At 41.8% G+C, this 19,291-nt stretch overlaps 2 protein-coding genes and 1 long non-coding RNA gene across 4 annotated transcripts in view; 2 read left to right on the top strand and 1 right to left on the bottom strand.

The window, feature by feature from the left end:
- Positions 1–457: 457 nt before the first annotated feature.
- LOC127358398 (receptor-transporting protein 4) lies at positions 458–2,733 on the top strand. Its single transcript, XM_051391445.1, has 3 exons — positions 458–616; positions 945–1,116; positions 2,050–2,733. Exons 1-3 carry the CDS (start codon positions 601–603, stop codon positions 2,387–2,389), a joined length of 528 nt encoding a protein of 175 aa, XP_051247405.1. The 5' UTR covers positions 458–600; the 3' UTR covers positions 2,390–2,733.
- Positions 2,734–4,034: 1,301 nt separating this feature from the next.
- LOC127358395 (ankyrin repeat and IBR domain-containing protein 1) overlaps positions 4,035–19,291 on the top strand; it is a 20,088-nt gene continuing 4,831 nt past the window's right edge. For both annotated transcript variants that reach the window (XM_051391442.1, XM_051391441.1), the window contains exons 1-20: positions 4,035–4,224; positions 7,752–8,080; positions 11,176–11,347; positions 11,490–11,621; positions 12,244–12,435; positions 13,479–13,596; positions 13,738–13,958; positions 14,724–14,812; positions 14,909–15,053; positions 15,261–15,421; positions 15,780–15,868; positions 16,143–16,273; positions 16,386–16,520; positions 16,625–16,711; positions 16,831–16,897; positions 17,214–17,359; positions 18,142–18,320; positions 18,490–18,541; positions 18,698–18,751; positions 18,907–19,030. In XM_051391442.1, coding sequence (XP_051247402.1) covers positions 7,893–8,080; positions 11,176–11,347; positions 11,490–11,621; positions 12,244–12,435; positions 13,479–13,596; positions 13,738–13,958; positions 14,724–14,812; positions 14,909–15,053; positions 15,261–15,421; positions 15,780–15,868; positions 16,143–16,273; positions 16,386–16,520; positions 16,625–16,711; positions 16,831–16,897; positions 17,214–17,359; positions 18,142–18,320; positions 18,490–18,541; positions 18,698–18,751; positions 18,907–19,030 — 2,482 coding nt within the window. In that variant the 5' untranslated portion in view covers positions 4,035–4,224; positions 7,752–7,892. The remainder of the gene's footprint in view (positions 4,225–7,751; positions 8,081–11,175; positions 11,348–11,489; positions 11,622–12,243; positions 12,436–13,478; positions 13,597–13,737; positions 13,959–14,723; positions 14,813–14,908; positions 15,054–15,260; positions 15,422–15,779; positions 15,869–16,142; positions 16,274–16,385; positions 16,521–16,624; positions 16,712–16,830; positions 16,898–17,213; positions 17,360–18,141; positions 18,321–18,489; positions 18,542–18,697; positions 18,752–18,906; positions 19,031–19,291) is intronic.
- Positions 12,072–19,291, bottom strand: part of LOC127358400 (uncharacterized) — a 17,726-nt gene continuing 10,506 nt past the window's right edge. Inside the window, exons 2-6 of the long non-coding RNA XR_007882426.1 lie at positions 17,177–17,314; positions 16,379–16,512; positions 15,253–15,426; positions 14,882–15,035; positions 12,072–12,420 (exon numbers count right to left, since the gene is read on the bottom strand). This is a non-coding gene — a long non-coding RNA (uncharacterized LOC127358400). The remainder of the gene's footprint in view (positions 12,421–14,881; positions 15,036–15,252; positions 15,427–16,378; positions 16,513–17,176; positions 17,315–19,291) is intronic.

Here is a 19,291-nt window from a genome sequence, read left to right as displayed (position 1 = left end):
AGAATATATATAAAATATCAAGAGAGTACACTAATGAAACAAGTTTAAGAACCACTGCTGTAAAAAAACAAACAAAAAAAAACAATAATTGGACATATGGCAAATAAAGAAATGTTGCTTGGGGAAAATATGAAATAGATAAATTATTCATTGAGTGTTAAGACCAATAATAAACAAACAGGAAAACAAAGTAGCTGAAAACTAAAATGAGCTTTTTAAAGATAAATTGAAGACTAAGGTTTTGATTTCTTTTCACACTTTTATTTATTGATAAATTAAATTATATTTTCGACTAATAATCTATTACTGGCTTGGTTTTGGGGTTTCACATATGATGCAATGCCTGTTTAAGGACTAAGGGATAAGTAAGTAAAGTATTATAAGATAAAGTCTCCTTAATTGCAGCAACTTGCATCACACAGAGCACACTGGAGCGAGCAACTGGAAAGTGAAAGTAGGATGTTAAGTTTCGTTTTCCAGACTATCAGCTGCTGCGGGGCATAAATACTGAGACTGCAGAGACACATCCAGAAGTCAAACGTCGCTTCACCTGAACAGATACCAGAAACTCATCAGATATCAAAATCATCATTTAACAACATGAGCAGATCTACAGGTAAAAAACTAAATGTGCTTTTTTTGTTGTTTAATAGGTTGCTGTGCTTTTTAATTTGGTGCTATGAAATATTTGTTTTGATCGATTTGTTTTGACGCCATTGCTGCAGCGTCAACATTTCTAATGCTCATAATTCTTTATATTTACCGCATTTTCTATATTTTCGTGTGATGTTGATTCAGAATTGTTAATTCAAATTAATGGAAAAAAGGGTGTGACTCTAATTTTCAAAAGTCAAACTTGACAAAAACACTTAACTTTCCTCTTTTACAACCTTGTTTTGATCCCTTTCTTATCAGTGCTTCTGTTTTTATTTCCTCTGCTGCAGAATGGGTTCCTTCCCTGTGGTTGGACACCTTTGATGAGTTGCTGGACGATGACAATGAGCTGGATTATGGAGATCAGTGGAGTCTCAACTTTAACTACACCCAGACAGACACAGTCACCAAGGAAGAGAGGAAGAGAGGTTGGAAGGTCTACTGCCACCGTGCATATGGAAAGTATGTATTGTTGCATATTCCCAAACTATAAAGATATAAACATATATAACTGTAACCTACAGGCAGTAATAGACGTTCAGGTGAAGGTGGATACAAGTTTATTGTGGTCGGCTGAATACTGGTCGACTAGTTTCCTCAGATTCCTCATTCCTGTTGTTTATGCCAGGTCATATGATATGAAGTAATGTTTTGATAGAGATCAGATCATGTGTGCAGTTTCATTCTGTGGAAAACCCTGGTACTGCACCCTGGGTAAAGAGGGCAAGTCATCCTGCTGTATAGCAACTCAGAATAGCAACTAGTGGTGGAAGAAATATCCTGCATTCAAAGCCTTACTGAAGGAAAAGCATCAAAATATACTTAAAGTACCAAAAGTAATGGTCCATTGTAGAATGATATGTTATATTACTGGATTATACTTGTACATCACTTTAATGTTGCAGCTGGTATAGGTCAGTTTTGATTTGATTTATTTGACATATAAAACATATATTTCAAGTCAAACACTGGGAAGAATACATATTCATTGGAAATGTCAAAGAAGACATAAAAAAAAAGTTTGAAAAAATACCTTATTTCCACTGTGATCCCCTTTCCAGGAAGACAAAGATGGTAACACAAGTCACAGATGACTCAGATACACTAAACCAACATATAGGCGTTATTAAAATACAATACATCCTTCATATGTGGTGAATTTATATACTCCTGGGTGGCTCAACCTATGAAATATCATAAGCTATTAGTTGATATATATTTTGTATTATCTAAATCTGCAAAGTAACTAATAACTAAGGTCATAAAATAAATGCAGTCCCTCCAAACACAGTGGATTGAAGTAACTTAATGTTAGTTAAAGAAACTCAGAGGAATATCTGCTGATGATTAGTTTTCTGCCTCTGACTCTTGTCTGTCCTCTCGTGTCTTCCACAGTTTCCAGTGTCCATCCTGCAACAAGACCTGGCCTTCGGCACGGGTGGTGGTGTTGTTCCGCTACCGGCTGCGTGGCGACCGGGGGACAGTGATCATGCGTCCCTTTGGACAGGCCTGCCGCCGTTGCCGAGATGACGAGTTTGAGCTCCCTGGTTTTTCCAGTAAGGTGGTGGAGGAGGCCTTGCTCAGGCTGTTCAGCAAAATCCGGAAGAATTGCTACGGAGATGAGGATGATGATGATGACTCTTCAGCAGGCTCTACCAAGGTGTGGACCAAACCACACGAGGCTTCCCTGTGTCAGGCTTGCATTATGGGCATTTGCTGTCAGGATGGTGACTAAAAGTGTGTCTGGGTGTTTTTTTGCTTTTACCGATTTGTGACCATTAGTCCTCATAGGTACCAAAGCCTGGTACTAATGACGCACAACGTGAAGTCCTGGTTATTAAAGTTAGAGTTAAGGTCAAGGTTTGGCTGTTCTCAATGAATGGAAGTCGATGCAATGTCCTAACAAGGACAGCAGTTTGCACAGGCTTTTTTTATCTTAACATTTTTATTAATATGTAGGTTAATGATGTGATGTGAAAATGATATACTGCCAGGACCAAAGAGAAGATTGTTATAGTAAATATATATATTTGTATGTTTTTTGTATTTTTGTTGCTACCAATAAAGTCTTAAGTTTGACCAATTTTGTGATTTGTTTCATGAATGAGTTTGAGTGTGGATTTTGAGTTTATGGAGAACAAGTGGTGTAATATAAGTACATTTATTCTACTGCTTTACATTTATACTCCTCTACAGTTCTGATGCAAATAGTTTTTACTCCACAGCATTTATTTGTAGCTGTACTTCCTCTATAGATAAAAACTTTTATATGGTAAATATATGATCAGCTTATTAAATATAATATACGGGAGCTATAGATTAACCGACACAGTTAAAATGATAAATGAATACATCAGTATTAACAATCCAATGATACAATACAGCAGGGAAACCCACCTGGGGGTCAGGACCTCCGATGGTGTTGCTGGATCAAGGGTCACAAGCCAGAAAGTTTGTGGATATTAATATCATAACGTGCATTTTATCCACACTTTGACACACTTTGCTGAAAATACTTATCCTTTTACTTACCGGAAAGTAATAATATGAAATTTAGGACGTTCACATGTAATGGAGTATTCTCACATTATTATATTGTGGCATGTATGTGCTACTTTAACCCAGTTACTCTTCCACCACTGTGGATCAGACCACATCAGCCACAATCAGAATTACTTTATTGATCCCCGGGGGTTGTTACAGTTGTTCTACTTACACATGTTAAAGAATAGAAAAAATACTTATATTACAATATCTAACACAATATATAGAATAGGTAATGTAAAAAGTAAAAGTATGGATAAAAATAAAAATGGAAATAGAAATATAATAAGAGCCTAGGAGATATAATAAGATAATAAGAGCCCATATATAAAGTAAATGTAAATGTAAACATATTCCACAGTGAGCAATATAGCAATGAGTTTAAAATCTCGCAGAAATCGACAAATTAATCCCTTAACACAAATTTCCCCACTTTTGTTTCAACTTTAGCAGCTTTACGGTTGTTTAAACTACCATATTACACTGAGTCTGACAGTATCACATATATTCTGTTGAAGTTTTTACTAACTCTAACTCACTGAAGTTATATGTTTATGTTGACGGCTGACCTCTGCTTGTTAAGAGGTTAAATCTGTCATAAACATAAACTATATATATATATTCTGTTATGTTATTTATATAATATATATATATATCTATCGGTGTTAAAACTAACCTGTTACAGCTGATTTTTTTTTTTTACAAAAAGGATTACAGTAAGAAAAACAGTAAACCAAACACAGAGACCACCGACCAATCAGGTGCGAGCCCTCGGTGTGACAGTTACCGCCGAGCATGCGCAGTACGCTTTCCTCTTTGGCAGCCACAACAACGTACAGAAGCGATCCAGTCAGTCTCGCCCCTCAGCTCGCGAGCAGCATCACCGACGTCCCCGCCGGGTCCCGGTGGCAGAGAGGATGGTCCAGCGGAACCGCAGCCGGGGAGGCGAATGACAGCGATAAGATAATGGCCCTGGATTTACGAAGGTTCCCGAATGTGCGACTGGTGACCAAGTGAAACGACCGTGTGAGTAAAATAGAAATAAAAAATAAAAAGGTTGTTGTGCTGCTGCTGTGGGGAAACGGTGAAGGTAGTTGAGGGCTAACACCGCGCGCTAACCTGGCTAGCTTCGGTAGCTGGCAGGAAGGTAGGCTGCTTAGGGTGTTAACGTTTACCCACAGGCAGCCGCGGGTAGGAGGGGAGGGAGGGGAGAGAGAGGAGAAGAGGAGAGAGGAGGGAGAGGGAGGGAGAGAAACGTTTTAACACCCTCAAGGTAGAAGCGTTTTATCGGCGGCGTCCACCTCGCAGTCGCTCGTGCAGTTGTCGGGGTTAGTAATGCACACAGACTGTCAGTGTGTTGAACAAAGGAGCTTTAACCGAGGGGCCGCATGGACAGAAAACATGCAGAGAGAAGTCTGCTGCTGTTTGTTTTGTGCTCCATTTCATGCTGACACACTTCTTCACGGTAACCACACGAGATCTGACCTGATTATTTAGCTGATACACGGTGACCTAGCTAATTTTGGTAAATGCCAAAAGTGCTATTGAAGAAACTTGGGCTGTGTCTCATTATGCAGCTCTTGCCTGACTTTCGGCTCCACTCCCATATAAGTTTGATGTCTTATCGACAACCCGACTTTATCAGTTTATACAGCAGCATGTGATCCCACCCATACTTAGACTGAGTTGATGTGTATCAGCAGACAACAAGTTTTGATAACAGCAAAGCCCGCATAGTGTTTGGTTGTTGTGTTTAAAAGACATGTTACAGTGATAGGTGCAGAGTAGATCTGGCTTTTAAGGTGCTGGCAGGCTAAATGCTGTTTGGGTTAATGGATCAATCATCAGAATCAGAATCAGAAATCATAGCTGGCCTGTTAAAAGTCACCATAGAGCTGAGATACACATTAATATGATGTAAATACCTTGATGTGACAGACAACACCCCTGGAAGGACTGCTACTAATGATTGTTTTCATTAGATCTGAAAGGATTAGTCAGTCTATCAGCAGGAAATCAATCAGCAACTTTAATGTGTAACTGTAACGGTAATCATTATAATAATTACCAAACATGCTCAAGATCAATCCAAGTGTGGATTTATGGTTTTCTCTGTTGTATGTAATTGTAAACTGACTATATTTGTGTCTTTTAGACTGCTGGACTTTTTAAGGTCTTCAACTTTAGCTGTAAGAAGCCATTTTATTGAGCAAACAATTAAGCGGTTATTTAGAAAATCATTGTTTACAATGAAAAACATTTATATTTAAGGCACTTAGCTGACAATTCTAGTTTCTTAATTAATCAGTCATTCACTTAGTCAATAAATAGCAGAAAATACAACACGATTTCCTTCAGTTTTCAAGCAGTCCAAAACAGAGAGATCCATTTTAAATGACATACAGCAGGAAAAAGAGCAAATCTTCAAGCTACAAAAGCTGGAACCAGAGAATGATGGGGGGCTTTTGCTTGGAAAGTTACCTAATAGTTGCACTTTTATTTTGATTGACTAACCATTTAAGCTCTAAACCCCTCCATGTATTTGTGATGTTGCTTGAAAAACATTATGAAGTTTGGTTTTGTCTACATGTGTGAATCGCTGGCTGTGTTCTCAAGAAACCAAGAGTAACATGACTTGAGTTCCCGTCAGCAGGAATCATCAGACTAGATTCATGTGTTTGGGATTCTTGAGCTCATGAGTCATTAAGTCTCGTTTATCACATTGCCTAAAATGGGGAAAACCATATGTGCTAGAGGTTCTGTGTAGACCTGTGGTCAGAGTGCAGCTTAACATTCATTTCTAAACATGATTAGTAAAGATACCTTTTGTTCCTGGCTGGATTTAAGGCTAATAGGCAGAGTGTCCGGTCAACAAGGGGTGAAACACTTCCTCATCCTCTTTCCACCCGACCACTGAGTGACGTTTAGGCATTCGTAATACTTCATAATTGACCTGTCGCTGCCAAGTGCAAATAGCAGGACTTGCGATTCTCTGGAATTCCAAAGTTCTTCCGTGTCCCGACTTCCTGTCCTTATTTAGTATGAGAGACAGAGAGAGACTGGCGGAGATACACAGAGGAGTGAAGTGAACTGGAAGTAAAGCAGTGTGCACAAAACAGAGAGCCAGGCAGACAGACTGACCTATTAACTATAGTAACCCCCCCACTCACCACCACCACCACTCCAGATATACACACACACACACACACACACACACACACACACACACACACACACACACACACACACGGCCTGGACTACTGAATGCATCACAAGAGCACAACTTACAAGATGTTGGCTATTATTCGCCAGCGGTAGCAGCTTCTGTGCGGCCTGTATGTCGCCGTCTGTCAGTGTGTGTTTTCCCCAACTGTGTCCCTGTCTGTCACTGCATAGAAATGGGAGGCAGAAGAGGGGAGGCAGCCAGCCACGTTATTCAAATGTTCCAGAGCCCGGCCAGCCAGCAGCCAACTGTAGCATGGCTAAAAGAGGCTCTTTGTGAGGGCCAGACAGATGGCCATAGAATGAAGACTGTAATGATACCCTCAGCGGCCCAATACACGCACACACACACACACACACACACACACACACACACAGACGCATGCACTCACATACAGACTCCACTCATTACAGGATGTAATAGTGTGTGTGTGTTTGTGTGTTAAAGATGAGATAAACAACTGTGTTTGTGTGTGAGAGGGAGAAAGAAAGACATTGGGAAGACGAGGAAGGGAATGAAGTAGAACACACTGATAAATATAGTGATTATGTAAAATAAATGACAAGAAAGAGAGTGTTTGTTCCTTTTCACCATGCTGTTATTACTCTTGTGTTGCAAGTTTATATATTTTTTGTCATACAAATAAAAGCACATTTTTAAAATTGACAGTAAGATCGTGGTAAGTTTTCTAAGCTGTTGCTGGTAGAGTAAACTCAGCTGCCATAGCTCTGATTCTTGTGATTCTTTGGTTTGGTGCCTGAGAGGCAAAGTAAAACTGGTTCTGGCCCAGCGTATTAGTGCTGCATGGTTTAACACACATTCAGACTTTCATATCTCCAGTGGCAGACAAGCATGTAAACAGCCTAAAATATGCAAATTCCTCACAAGCGCAAGCTAACTGGACTCACAGTGGCCAGCTGTGGTAATATTGACCGTGCCTTTCATCAACTGACTAACAAAATCGATGGCTTGGATATCATTAACCTTCCACTCTCGCCTGCCCTCTTTATCTCTTCGTCTTTCTATCTTCTTTCTTCAGTCCCTCCGTTTTCTCCTCTATTTCCGGTGAGATAACATCCTCCCTCCGGCACATCAGCTGATCGATGGATGGACAGATTGATTGAGTTGCTCTCTCTCTGTCTCTCCCCTTTCCATCTGTCTCCTTATTTCTTCACTTTCCGACCTCTGTCTTGGTATTTTTCTCTCCTTTTTTCCTACCTTCACCAGCACTTTTCCCCCCACTCATTATAATTCTTTCCTCTTCTTAGGTGCCTCTTTCCCCCACCATTTTCCTCTAATCAATCCTCTTCTCTCTCTCTTTGACTTAAAGGGCAGGAAAACGCTGAACCATGTTACTCTAAGTTGTGACCTGTGGTGAACGGGGGAGGAGGAAGAGGAGGAGGGAGGCATAGGCAGGCAGACGGGCATCTACTGCGGCTCCCTTTAGGCGGCTCCTAGCAAGCTTAAAGCCATGGGCAACACGGCCACCAAGTTCCGCAAGGCCCTGGTGGGCGGTGACGAGGCCCTGGCCTGGCAGCTGTATGAGGGCAATCCTCAGTTCAGGGAAGGTCTGGACCCGAATGCATCGTATGGAGAGCAGTACCAGCACAACACGCCTCTGCACTATGTCTGCCGCCACGCCATGACACGTCTGCTCAGGTAAGAAACTTGTTTTTGTTTTTTGGGGTTTAGATTTAGTTGACAATGACAGCGGTGGTGATTGAATCATTGAGTCCTTTTTGAGGCTGCGGCTCGTAATGTTGTTAAGCAGTTATCCAATACAGTTACAAAGACAGTTATTCAAGTGAGTCATATTAAATTGAACAGCAATTAGTAGTATGTCAGCTTTAATAGATTTCTGAGAGTCACCATTTTCAGAATTGTGTTCTTAAGGCAAGTAAGACAGAACCAGTCGCATGTAAAAATGATGTTCCATGGGTAAAAAGTCTCCAGAGTCATGTTGACATAACGCCATTGTATGCCAGACACTGTTGAGGTGTATCAGCCTTGACAATGAGACACATTAAGACGCACACCAACAGTGATTTAACAAAACTGCAAACTTCAGCCTCAAAAAGAAATGATTACTTGAATTTAAAAACTGAGAGACTCAAAAAAAGCAAACATAAAAGAGGAACTCGCCAATATTACACATGGAGTTCAGTGTACTCATCGAGAGTACACATGCGTAACATGTGTTACAGACTTTGGACATCGAGAGGGTCTAATGAAAAGCACCAGTTGCATTGGAGCGTGTCCCTTTTTGTAGGGACTAAGCGTCATCATATCTCTGCTTCTGCTGTGTAGATGGAGACGTCTCTTTCTTTTGAGTTCCCCAACGTAATCAAAGTACAATCACTGCAGTGCCACTGTAAGGAGTTACCTTGCATGCATACTTACTTGAAACACGTATACACACACACACACACACACACACAACACCGCACTCTGCCTTGGATAATGTCTTAAGAGAAACAATAAAGAGGAGTCACTGAGTCTAACATAACCTACAAGAAAGGGGTCTTACTAAAACACAGAGCAAGCCACCAGTGTGTCTTTTTTACCCCCTGCAGGGATAATCAGGCTGCTGGCCATGACCGAGACAGCTGATTCAGTGACTCAATAGGCGTCCTCACCTCCTCCTCCTCCTCGCACTCTTCCTCTCTCTTGCCCTTTCTTTCCATGATTACAGGGGGGGGTCAGAGGAAGCTGTTTGAAAAGGCCAGTCAATTATCTGTGCATCTGCATGTGTGCACACGTGTGTGTGTGTTTTGAGGGGGGAAACTGACTCCACAACTGCTTAATGTGTCCGAGTCTGTGAATATAACACAGTGAATCATGGTGTGCTATTTGTGTCCCTTCCTACTAACCTATAATGGGCCAGAGGGGCGTGCTGAACGTAGCACTCTGCTCCTGATTAGTATCAGAGGAAATGCTTCTTTGTTCCAGCAGCTCTATTGGACAGAGGCAAGTGGATAGACGGCCGATAAATCTTAGACAAAATAAAGACCCAGAGAGGACAAGCGTGGGCTGGTGGATGCAGAGTCTGTTTTTTAGATTATTTTTAACATGTATCTGCTCCGTGTGTATTTGCTCTCTTCTCGTTGTCTCCGTGGGTTGGATTAGCTGGTAATCCCATGAGATGTGCAAACTGGGAAATCGGAAGGAGACCTATTCCTGAAAAAAAATGGGTGTAGTTCAGGAAGCGTAACCCTTCCTCAACAATGACTGGGAACAGTCTTAGAAATATGTAAACAACAACCGTGACTTGGTTACTCATTGTGAACAATGGATTTCCTGTTGTTTGAGGAAGGCCAAGACATACAGCCAATAACTTCCCTTTTTATTTGTGTGTGTGTGTCTTAAAACCGTGGGACACATTTGGTTCCTTTCTGGTCATGCACTACAGACCAATTCATAGGTGTGAATTGTAACGTTTTAACCTTCCACTGAGGTTTTCTGCCTTTGTCAAATTACTGTACGTTCTGAACAGCTTTGGTGCTCGACAAGTGCAGCAAAACATGTGATGTCCTCAAGCCTGTTGTTTGTAGTAGACTGATATTAGGGCCATCCATCATGAACATGGCGCTTTGTGCATGTGTGTGTGTGTGTGTGTGTGTGTGTGTGTGTGTGTGTGTGTGTGTGTGTGTGTGTGTGTAGAGGTGGTGGTGGTGGGGTTGTTGGGTTGTAGTTGAGAGGGGAATAATTAGTGATTATTGCTGTGTGGGTGAATTGGCAGTGCACTCATTAGGGGGAGGCTGCAGGGGCTTGTGGCTGACAGGATAAGAAGGTCAAAAGTGGAAGAGCAGGACAGCAGTGGAAGAATAGGCTGAAAGGCTGCACAATAAGGAAACATTCAAACACTAATTCAATAGTAGCTGCTGCTGCTGTGTTCAAATTTGTCCTCCAAAGCAGAGAGGATTCAACTAGTGGAAATCCAATGACATCCTATTATTTTCTTTTTGTGGAATTTGCATTAGAGAGAAGGTCTTTTCAAATGCATCACTGTTCATGTTATACCACTGATTACAGTTTAACACACAGCTGCCATAGGTTAACGTCTAAAAGGGTATTAAATGGAAGAAAGACAATGCAAAGAGGACGTTGTAGAGGAGGAGAAAAAAACTATAGGATAGAAAAGGAGAGATGGAAGTTTTCAAAACGAGAGAAGAAAGAAAGAAACTTAGACAGAACAGGTGGAGCCAAATTAAAGAGTGCAAAGCTAATCAGTAAATGGAGGTTTTGACAGACAAAGAGCAGAGAAAAACTATTTACTAAACAGAACTGCAACCGCAGCCTGGCTCCCACTGCAACTGGTACATCCATCACCTTCTGTCTGTGAGAGAGTGTGTGTGTGTGAGTGTGTGCGTGCGTGCGTGTGTGCGCCTGCCAGTCAGTATGTCCATTATCTCAGAGATGTTAAACAGAAATAGTCAATATTCTGCCATCTTTCTTCTCCTCCCTCTCCCTGCTGCTCTTCTTACCCAACAACACTCATCTCACAGTCCATCTCACTACCATACATTATCCTAACATCATCTCCACTCATCCCACCATCTGCCCCTTCCTCCACATCTGTCTGTCTCTTAAGTATGCTTCACCGGCTTTCATCCTCTGACTAAAGCATTCTTCTTCCTGTTGCTGTCGTTCCTCTCTTCTTTTTCCACCTCACATCTGAACTCCTCAGAACTTGTTTTTGTCCTTTCCTTTCCTCAGTTTTATTTAATCACTTCTTTGTTGCCTGCATCACCCAGGTCCTTCCTGTTCAGTAAAGAGGGGAACCCCAACAAGCGTAATGTGCACAACGAGACGTGCCTCCATGTGCTGTGCCAAGGCCCACAGATCCTGCTACTGTCAGAGGGAGCACTGTCACCACGACTGGCCCGACCCCAGAGAGATGAGCAGCGTCGTGCGGACAGCCTGCAGGTACAGACAGGCAAAATATAGTTCGGTGTACCAACATAAATGTCAGGGTCAAAAAAGTGCATTGTATAAAGTCATCGCTTCTGACAAATGTGGCATCCGAGTAATGTTGTCTGTGTGTTTGTGGGTTTCCCCCCGCTGCCAGATGATCCTGAGCTGGACCGGGGCCAGGCTGGAGGGAGGCCAGTACGAGAAGGCCAATGTCAACGCCACCGACAATCACCACAGCACCTGTCTGCACTATGCTGCCGCTGCGGGCATGAAGAGCTGTGTGGAGGTGAGAGAAAGCGTGTGGGCCACCGAACTCACTTAGGATGAGCTTTATTTTTCTGTATGCCGGTCTGTGCGATCTGTGCTCCGTGTTATTGGATCTGGCAAAGATTTTACATCCAGTGAAATCTATCTGACAGTATTATGCCAGTTCTTGCACCAGGAGCATCTGCTTTGTGTTTCATTACTGTCACATCCAAGTAGTGCTTCTTCCCTTGTTTTTCAAGATTATACAGCTTTTGAATTTGGAAGAAAATCCACTTCCTGAATTGAAACAAAAATTGAGCTCAACTCTGATATGGGCGACCGGAGGAAAAATTCATTAACTGTGTTTGCTCCCTTTCACTTTGTGCCTTTTCTCTCCTTGTTGTTTTTCTTTTTTTTCCTCCCTCTTCCTTTATATGTCACTGTCTACTTCCTTTTCTTGTATTTCTTTTCTCTTTTCTACCATCACATCTTTGTTTTCTCTTTCTTCTCTTTGTCTGCTCCCCTTGCTCTCGCCTCTCGCTGCCTATGTTGTCTTTTGTTGCGTTCAATTTCTTCTTCCTCTCCATGAGCCACTTCTTCCCCTTTTTTTCCTCCCATTCCTTTTTGTTGTCTGTTTTCTCCCTCCTCGTCCCTCCCTCTAGCTGCTAATCCAGAGCGAGGCAGACCTTTTTGTGGAGGATGAGGACAAGTTGACGCCTTGTGACCATGCCGAGCGGCATCACCACACCGAGCTGGCCCTCAGCCTGGAGTCACAGATGGTTTTCTCCTCCTCTTCAGCTCAGCAGTCAAACACAGACGCACATGGTGAAACCAACCTGCTGCAATACAAGGAGGTGAGACCACAGTTACGAGATCTGGGGGTTTCCTGCTGGCTCATTTGAAAATTAATGTGTTATTTTTATGCTTCTTAAGGTCACAGATCTTAGTAACTTTGATACGTTCACTTAAAAGGGAATGTCCTTACAGTCCTGTTAATGTAATTTTTAATGATAATTAAGATATTCATCTTGCTGATTTGTCGATAATAGAATATCACATTGTCACTCCCACATATTCGCTCTCTTCACACTACGGACCACGATGTATTTAATGATTGAGTTAATCACCAGATACTTACCCAGACTCATTCAGAGTGTTTTTAACTTCTTGCAAGGATCCATGATTGTAACATACAGGGGTTAGAGGTTAGGACTGGACACCACTTGTGATATTTTGAAAATGTCTTGTATTATCTTGCTCATTCATCTTCATGCAACCTGGGATTTACTCAGTTCAGTTAAGAAATGTCTACCAATACATTAAGCTGAGAAACTGCGAATCCAAGCTTTTTTGTGCCACTTATCTGCATTGAACAGTGCCTATGACAGAATTATTACCTGTCACCTTCAAATGCCACCAATTTGTCACAAAAATATCATTTTTTCTCACAAAAACCTAAACTATTTTTTACAAGTACAGTAATACAAGTATATCCACGCGCACACACCTTGCCTCATGATTCCTAGTTAAATAGAGGGCACCAGCACAGTCTTCTACCACCGGCTGCTGCCAACTGATAGCAGTTTGATCTTTTTTCCTGCAGTCAAATCTATGCTAATACCTAATCTCTCTCTCCCACCACCACCAACCTGCAACCTCACTGCCCTACATCTCTACATCCCTGTCCTTTTCATTTTTACTCACACTATATTTTGCACTTCCTTAAACATATCTCAATCTCATACTTTTCTTTTTTTTTGTTAAATAACTTTCTCCTCTTTCTGTTTCTGTCTTAAAATTTCTTGCCCTCAACTCTCTTTCTCCCCATCACTTGCTGTCTCTCTTGTATTTCTCTCTGTATCTTCCCTAACACGTGTCCCACTCTCTCTCCTTTCAGCCTTATGAGGGACTGAAGCTTCAAGACCTGCGCAGGCTGAAGGACATGCTGATTGTAGAGACTGCAGACATGCTGCAAGCCCCCCTCTTCACTGCTGAGGCCCTGCTCCGAGCACATGGTGTGTATCTGTCTATTAGAAGACACTGACATTCATGAGACCTTCACAAACCCTCACACCCCAGCCGTTGTCATGGCAATATTCAGAGAAGATTTCATACATATTTCCTGCCTATAAACATGCGTGTTTCACCTCTCTCAGACTGGGACAGAGAAAAGCTTCTGGAAGCCTGGATGTCAGATGCTGAGGGCTGCTGCCAGCGCTCAGGTGTGACCATGCCCACCCCACCACCCAGCGGATACAATGCCTGGGATACCCTACCCTCACCCCGCACCCCCAGGACCCCACGCTCTCCCCTCACACTCACCCTCACCTCCCCAACCGACAGCTGCCTCACACCTGGAGAGGAGGGTTTGTCTATGGTGAGACACCCAGTGATGACTTTATTTTTTATTTTCTTTTAACTGGCATCAGTGTTTACATTGACTCTTGAAGATGCAGCAAATCGGTGTTGCTGTGTTGTTGTTTTTTAAACCTACTTTTGTGAATGGAATTATTTAGTTGCTTAATGCAGGATTACTGGATTTACAGGATTGCTGTAAATCATAGACATATTTCCCTTGGGAGCTATACACTATGTAGTAAACAGTGTCTTGTTGGATTTAAGTCAGAACATAAAACCTTTAAAGCCCCAGGTCCTGCCTCAAACCACAAGTATCCCCTGTTTTTAAATGAGAGCTGTGTGTTTAGAGACGACATGAATGAACAGACTTAAATGTGTATATAAATACTGTTTTCATTCTGGTTTAACTTTTGACAGAATGCGATGTGTCTCATTTGTCTGGGTAATTATTTGTTAGGTTAATGTCTAATCTTACTAGAGAAAAAGAGGTCATAGGCTGTCTTTTTAGCAATGATTCTTCTTTATGCTCTTTGTAGTTGCACATAAGCATCAGCCACACTGTGTGAGTTGTTGGAAAATAGGGTTAATAATATTGGATGGCTGTAATATCACAACATGATGGTGATAATAAAATTTTATGTAATTATTTAACCTCAACAATTACAATGGAATTGACTCAGTTCTCTTTGACACTAATATATCTATAATCTTCATACAGGTAGAATTTATTGCAAGTCTGTTATATTGGTATCACATGATGTGTTTATCTTCTGTGTCCCTGCAGTGTGGAATCTGTCTCTGCTCTATCTCTGTGTTCGAGGATCCAGTGGACATGTCTTGTGGACACGAGTTCTGCAGAGCATGCTGGGAAGGGTAGGGACCTGTGTTTTGTGTATGGAAATGTTGCTGCAGTGTGTTTTGAACATTTGTGTATTAATTTACCTGAGTACAAACTTGTGTGTTTCACAGGTTCCTCAATGTAAAGATTCAGGAGGGGGACGCACACAATATCTTCTGCCCGGCCTACGAGTGCTACCAGTTGGTGCCGGTGCACGTGATCGAGAGTGTGGTTTCCAGAGAGATGGACCAGCGATATCTACAGTTTGACATAAAGGTACAATAACACACACCATACACTCATTTAGATATTGGTGCTCATATTCTTACTATGGCTCACCTCAGCTAGAGAAATATTTTTCTTGCAACTGTAAATTTATGTTGTGTGACTTTGCCTCTTGTTCTTCCTCACCTACCTCCATATCCTCTATCATTTATCTGTATCCTCTCTCATGTCTCTCCCCTCTCCTCCCTACCTTTGCAGGCATTTGTGGAGAACAATCCTGCTATCCGCTGGTGTCCTGCAGCACGCTGTGAGCGGGCGGTGCGGCTCACCCGACCAGGCCCCGGGGACAGTGACCCACAGAGTTTCCCCCTGCTGCCATCCCCAGCTGTCGATTGCGGCAAGGGTCACCTCTTCTGCTGGTAAGCTTTATGATTTATCATAAAGATGCATACAATTATGCACCTCTCAAAGTCATCTCTACAGAAATACACGTAACACATATTTTATTGACATTGTTACTGGCATGTTATTTAGCAAACCAAAAATCTCCCTTGTTCAAGTAAAGGCCAGTGTAGTGTTAAAACCACACACTATCCCTTCTCTTCTTCCCACAGTTAGAAGAAGAGGCCACTGTGTTGAACATCATGGTCATTATTGTTCACTAAGGGCTTTACAGCATTAACCAATCCTGTTTTTAAATAACTATGCTGGAAATCTTTTTTAATTTAGTTTAATTTCACTACCTAATTCTCTGTGTATCACCCTCACTGTCTGCAGGGAGTGCCTTGGCGAGGCCCATGAGCCATGTGACTGTCAGATGTGGAGGAACTGGCTCCAGAAAGTCACAGAAATGAAACCTGAGGAGTGTAAGTCTGTTCCTGTATTGTTTGTGTTTCCAGGTTTTTTTTTAAGTGTTACTGGGGATCATTTTAGCTGCACCTCAGTCAGCTGGCACCTCAATAAGCCAGTTAACAGCAGCTGTCAGTACGGCCTACCAGGATGTGTCTAATGTATTTTTATGACTTATTGGCAGGTGTTCAGTTCAATGATATTTGCCAAATGCGTGAGCTGGAGGGTGTATCTGCAGGGCAGGTGTTTAACAGTTGAGATGCTGCTTGTGTGTGTTTGTACTTTCCACAGTGGCAGGTGTGAGTGAGGCCTATGAGGATGCTGCTAACTGCCTGTGGCTGTTGACCAACTCCAAACCGTGTGCCAACTGCAAGTCACCCATTCAGAAAAATGAGGGCTGCAACCATATGCAGTGTGCCAAGGTAAAAACATTAATATGTTGTGTGTCATCAATTGTACAATGAGTTCACAGAGTATAAATAATTCTGTATTTAGTCAGAATCATGAAATTATCTCTGCTCTCTCACTCTGTAGTGTAAGTATGACTTCTGTTGGATCTGTCTGGAGGAGTGGAAGAAGCACAGCTCATCCACAGGAGGCTACTATCGCTGTACTCGCTACGAGGTCATCCAACAGCTAGAGGAGCAGTCCAAGGAGATGACTGTAGAGGTATAAACACACACAAAAAAAAAATACAGCTTTCACTGATGTAAACATGCACCCAAAATATGTCCACATAAAAGCCATCTAAATTGAGTTGAATTTTCTTACAGGCAGAAAAGAAGCACAAAAGTTTTCAGGAGCTGGACCGTTTCATGCACTATTATACTCGCTTCAAGAACCACGAACACAGTTATAAGGTAATACACACATACACACACTTATAACTGTTAGCAAAGTTAGTTAAACGTCTAAAATGCTTCTTGGGACATGTATCACAATCTGATGATCATGTGTATTCTCTTTTCTGGTCTATTAGTTGGAGCAGAAACTGCTGAAAACAGCGAAAGAGAAGATGGAGCAGCTGAGCAGAGCCTTCATTTGTCGTGAGTCTCTCTCATACTGATCTCAGCATGTTGTTGGGAAGTTGAGTTAGCTGCTTGTCAGCTGCTTAAGTATGTTCCTTTCAACCGATACAAGATTTATGGTGCATTTTGTTTTAATTATAATACATGAAACCTGTCTGCAGTATAGTACTGGCTAACTGTATTGCTGCAGGAAAGGCAGAGGCTGTAATAGTCTGTGTTCTAGTGTCTTATTATTCTTGACAAAACATGAGGTTGATATTGTCATTAAAATAAAAAATAAACCCAATCTTTTCTCACCCAACTTTGTGTGTTTTTGCCTCTTCATCTGGTCCAGGTGAAGGCACTCCTCCAGACACACGGTTCATTGAGGACGGTGTGTGTGAGCTGCTGAAGACGCGACGCGTCCTGAAGTGCTCTTACCCTTATGGCTTCTTCCTACAGCAAGGCAGCACCCAGAAAGAGATATTTGAGCTCATGCAGGTAATCTAATACATATCTGTGACATGTAGCCTCTGCAAGAACAAGACTAGCAACTTTAAAGCCCCTCTAGTGATCCCCAAAGACTGCTGTGTTCGTAAGACCACACACGACTAAACTGGTTAGAACAAACAAGGTACTGTTTGTAAAGCCTGTGGTAATCTGACCATTAAGTTTTGTATTTCTCATCTACAAATTGGTATTTGACCTATTGGTGATGCTAGACGACAGGTCAAAAGGACATTAATAACCTCGCAAATATTCACAGTAATTCAGCTTGTAGTATCTGAGGTACTGTATTCATTAATTTACTGTATAAGATTATTTTGCATAGAGCTCTCTTTAACATACTGAATTCTAGGTTAAGCTATAACCTGAAGTGTTTGTGCAGATTATAATTTGTATTTTGCACATTTTGTTTTGTATTCTCATTATAAATCACTGATTTTAAACTTCTCACTATATATTTGTAAGACATCTTTAAAAGGATTGTGTGATAATGTTTATTTTACTCATACAGAGTGTTGACATTATAGTGATTGATATTAAGTAGAGTTGAGCAGACGAGAAATATTTGAACCACCAGAACTCCATTTTGTCCATTTGTCAGAACACTTGAACAGGCTTAAAATTGTATGAAGTCTCCAGTGAGATAAAGAATACTCAAAATATACTCGGCTCATGTTTTATCCGTAGTAGGAATTAAATATGAGTTGCAAATCCCTTTTTAAATTAGAATCTCTGAACAGATGGAAGTTAACATGTTGTCTTTTGTTTCTTCCCAGACGGACCTGGAGATGGTTGTGGAGGATCTGGCCCAGAAGGTCAACCGACCGTACCTGAGGACACCCTGCCACAAGATAATCAGCGCGGCCCGTCTGGTGCAGCAAAAGAGGCAAGAATTCCTGGCATCGGTTGCCCGTGGCGTCGCTCCGAATGATTCTCCTGAGCCTCCACGCAGGAAGTATGGACAAACACACTCACACATACTAAAAAGGTTTTGTTTGCTTCATCCCTCCACCGGCAGGGATGAAGAAGACAAAGTAAAAGTACAAATATCTGGTTACAAACTTCACCGCAACTGAATGTTTGAGTCATCTGCTTTGTGTGTCTTGTGTTTTCGTTTCGTTCAGTTACCCTGGAGGATCATGGGACTGGGAGTACCTTGGCTTTGCCTCCCCAGAGGTAAACATAAACTCCTCCTGTAACACCATACGCCTTTTTTTTGTTCTGCTAACTTTTGGTTCAAGCTAATGCTATTCCCTTAACCTGCTTAGTGACCTAAGTCATCTAATGCATGACTGTGGCTGCAGCTGACTGAGTTTGCTTATGTGTGTTAAGATGGGGAGCCGTCACTCTGTACTGGGAGCAGGAGAACGAGAGAGACAGTCACAGGTAATGCACCGTAGTTCCTGGCATTTCGTGCATATGCATGGGCTAAATTCTGTTTATTGAGCCTAAAATTGTGAACCTGCTCAATACAAAATAGACTTACAACACAGCTTTTAGAGTTGATTTTGTAATAACACAGCTTGACTCGCTCTTTGCAGGATTATGCTGACATCCAGTACCGTCGCAGACACAGGCCACGGCGCAGAGGAGACATGCTGAGTCTGCACAACCTTAGAAGCAGCAGCAACACACCAGAGACCAGCAGGAGGAGTGAGAACACAGGTCTGGCAAATGTTTCAGTGTACTATATATAAAAGCCTTTATTACAAAAAGGATTATGCGAAAAGAAAAAAGGTGTATAGAGTGTGCAGCTGTTTGGAAATGAACACATTTTTGCACTGTATGTGCACCATTTTCATTTATGTATTGCCAAATACAACTGACGGCAGATTTTTTATAGCAATATAAAAGCAAACTCTTGATCCTAATCCAGCTCCATTCTCTGCCTCCGTCAATAAATTTTGACTTGTCACTACACCAGAC

Source organism: Dicentrarchus labrax, unplaced genomic scaffold (genome assembly GCF_905237075.1).
Source record: "Dicentrarchus labrax unplaced genomic scaffold, dlabrax2021, whole genome shotgun sequence".
Taxonomy (NCBI): domain Eukaryota; kingdom Metazoa; phylum Chordata; class Actinopteri; family Moronidae; genus Dicentrarchus; species Dicentrarchus labrax.
Note: the sequence above shows the minus strand (reverse complement) of the source record. Positions and strands in the feature narration are given on the sequence as shown.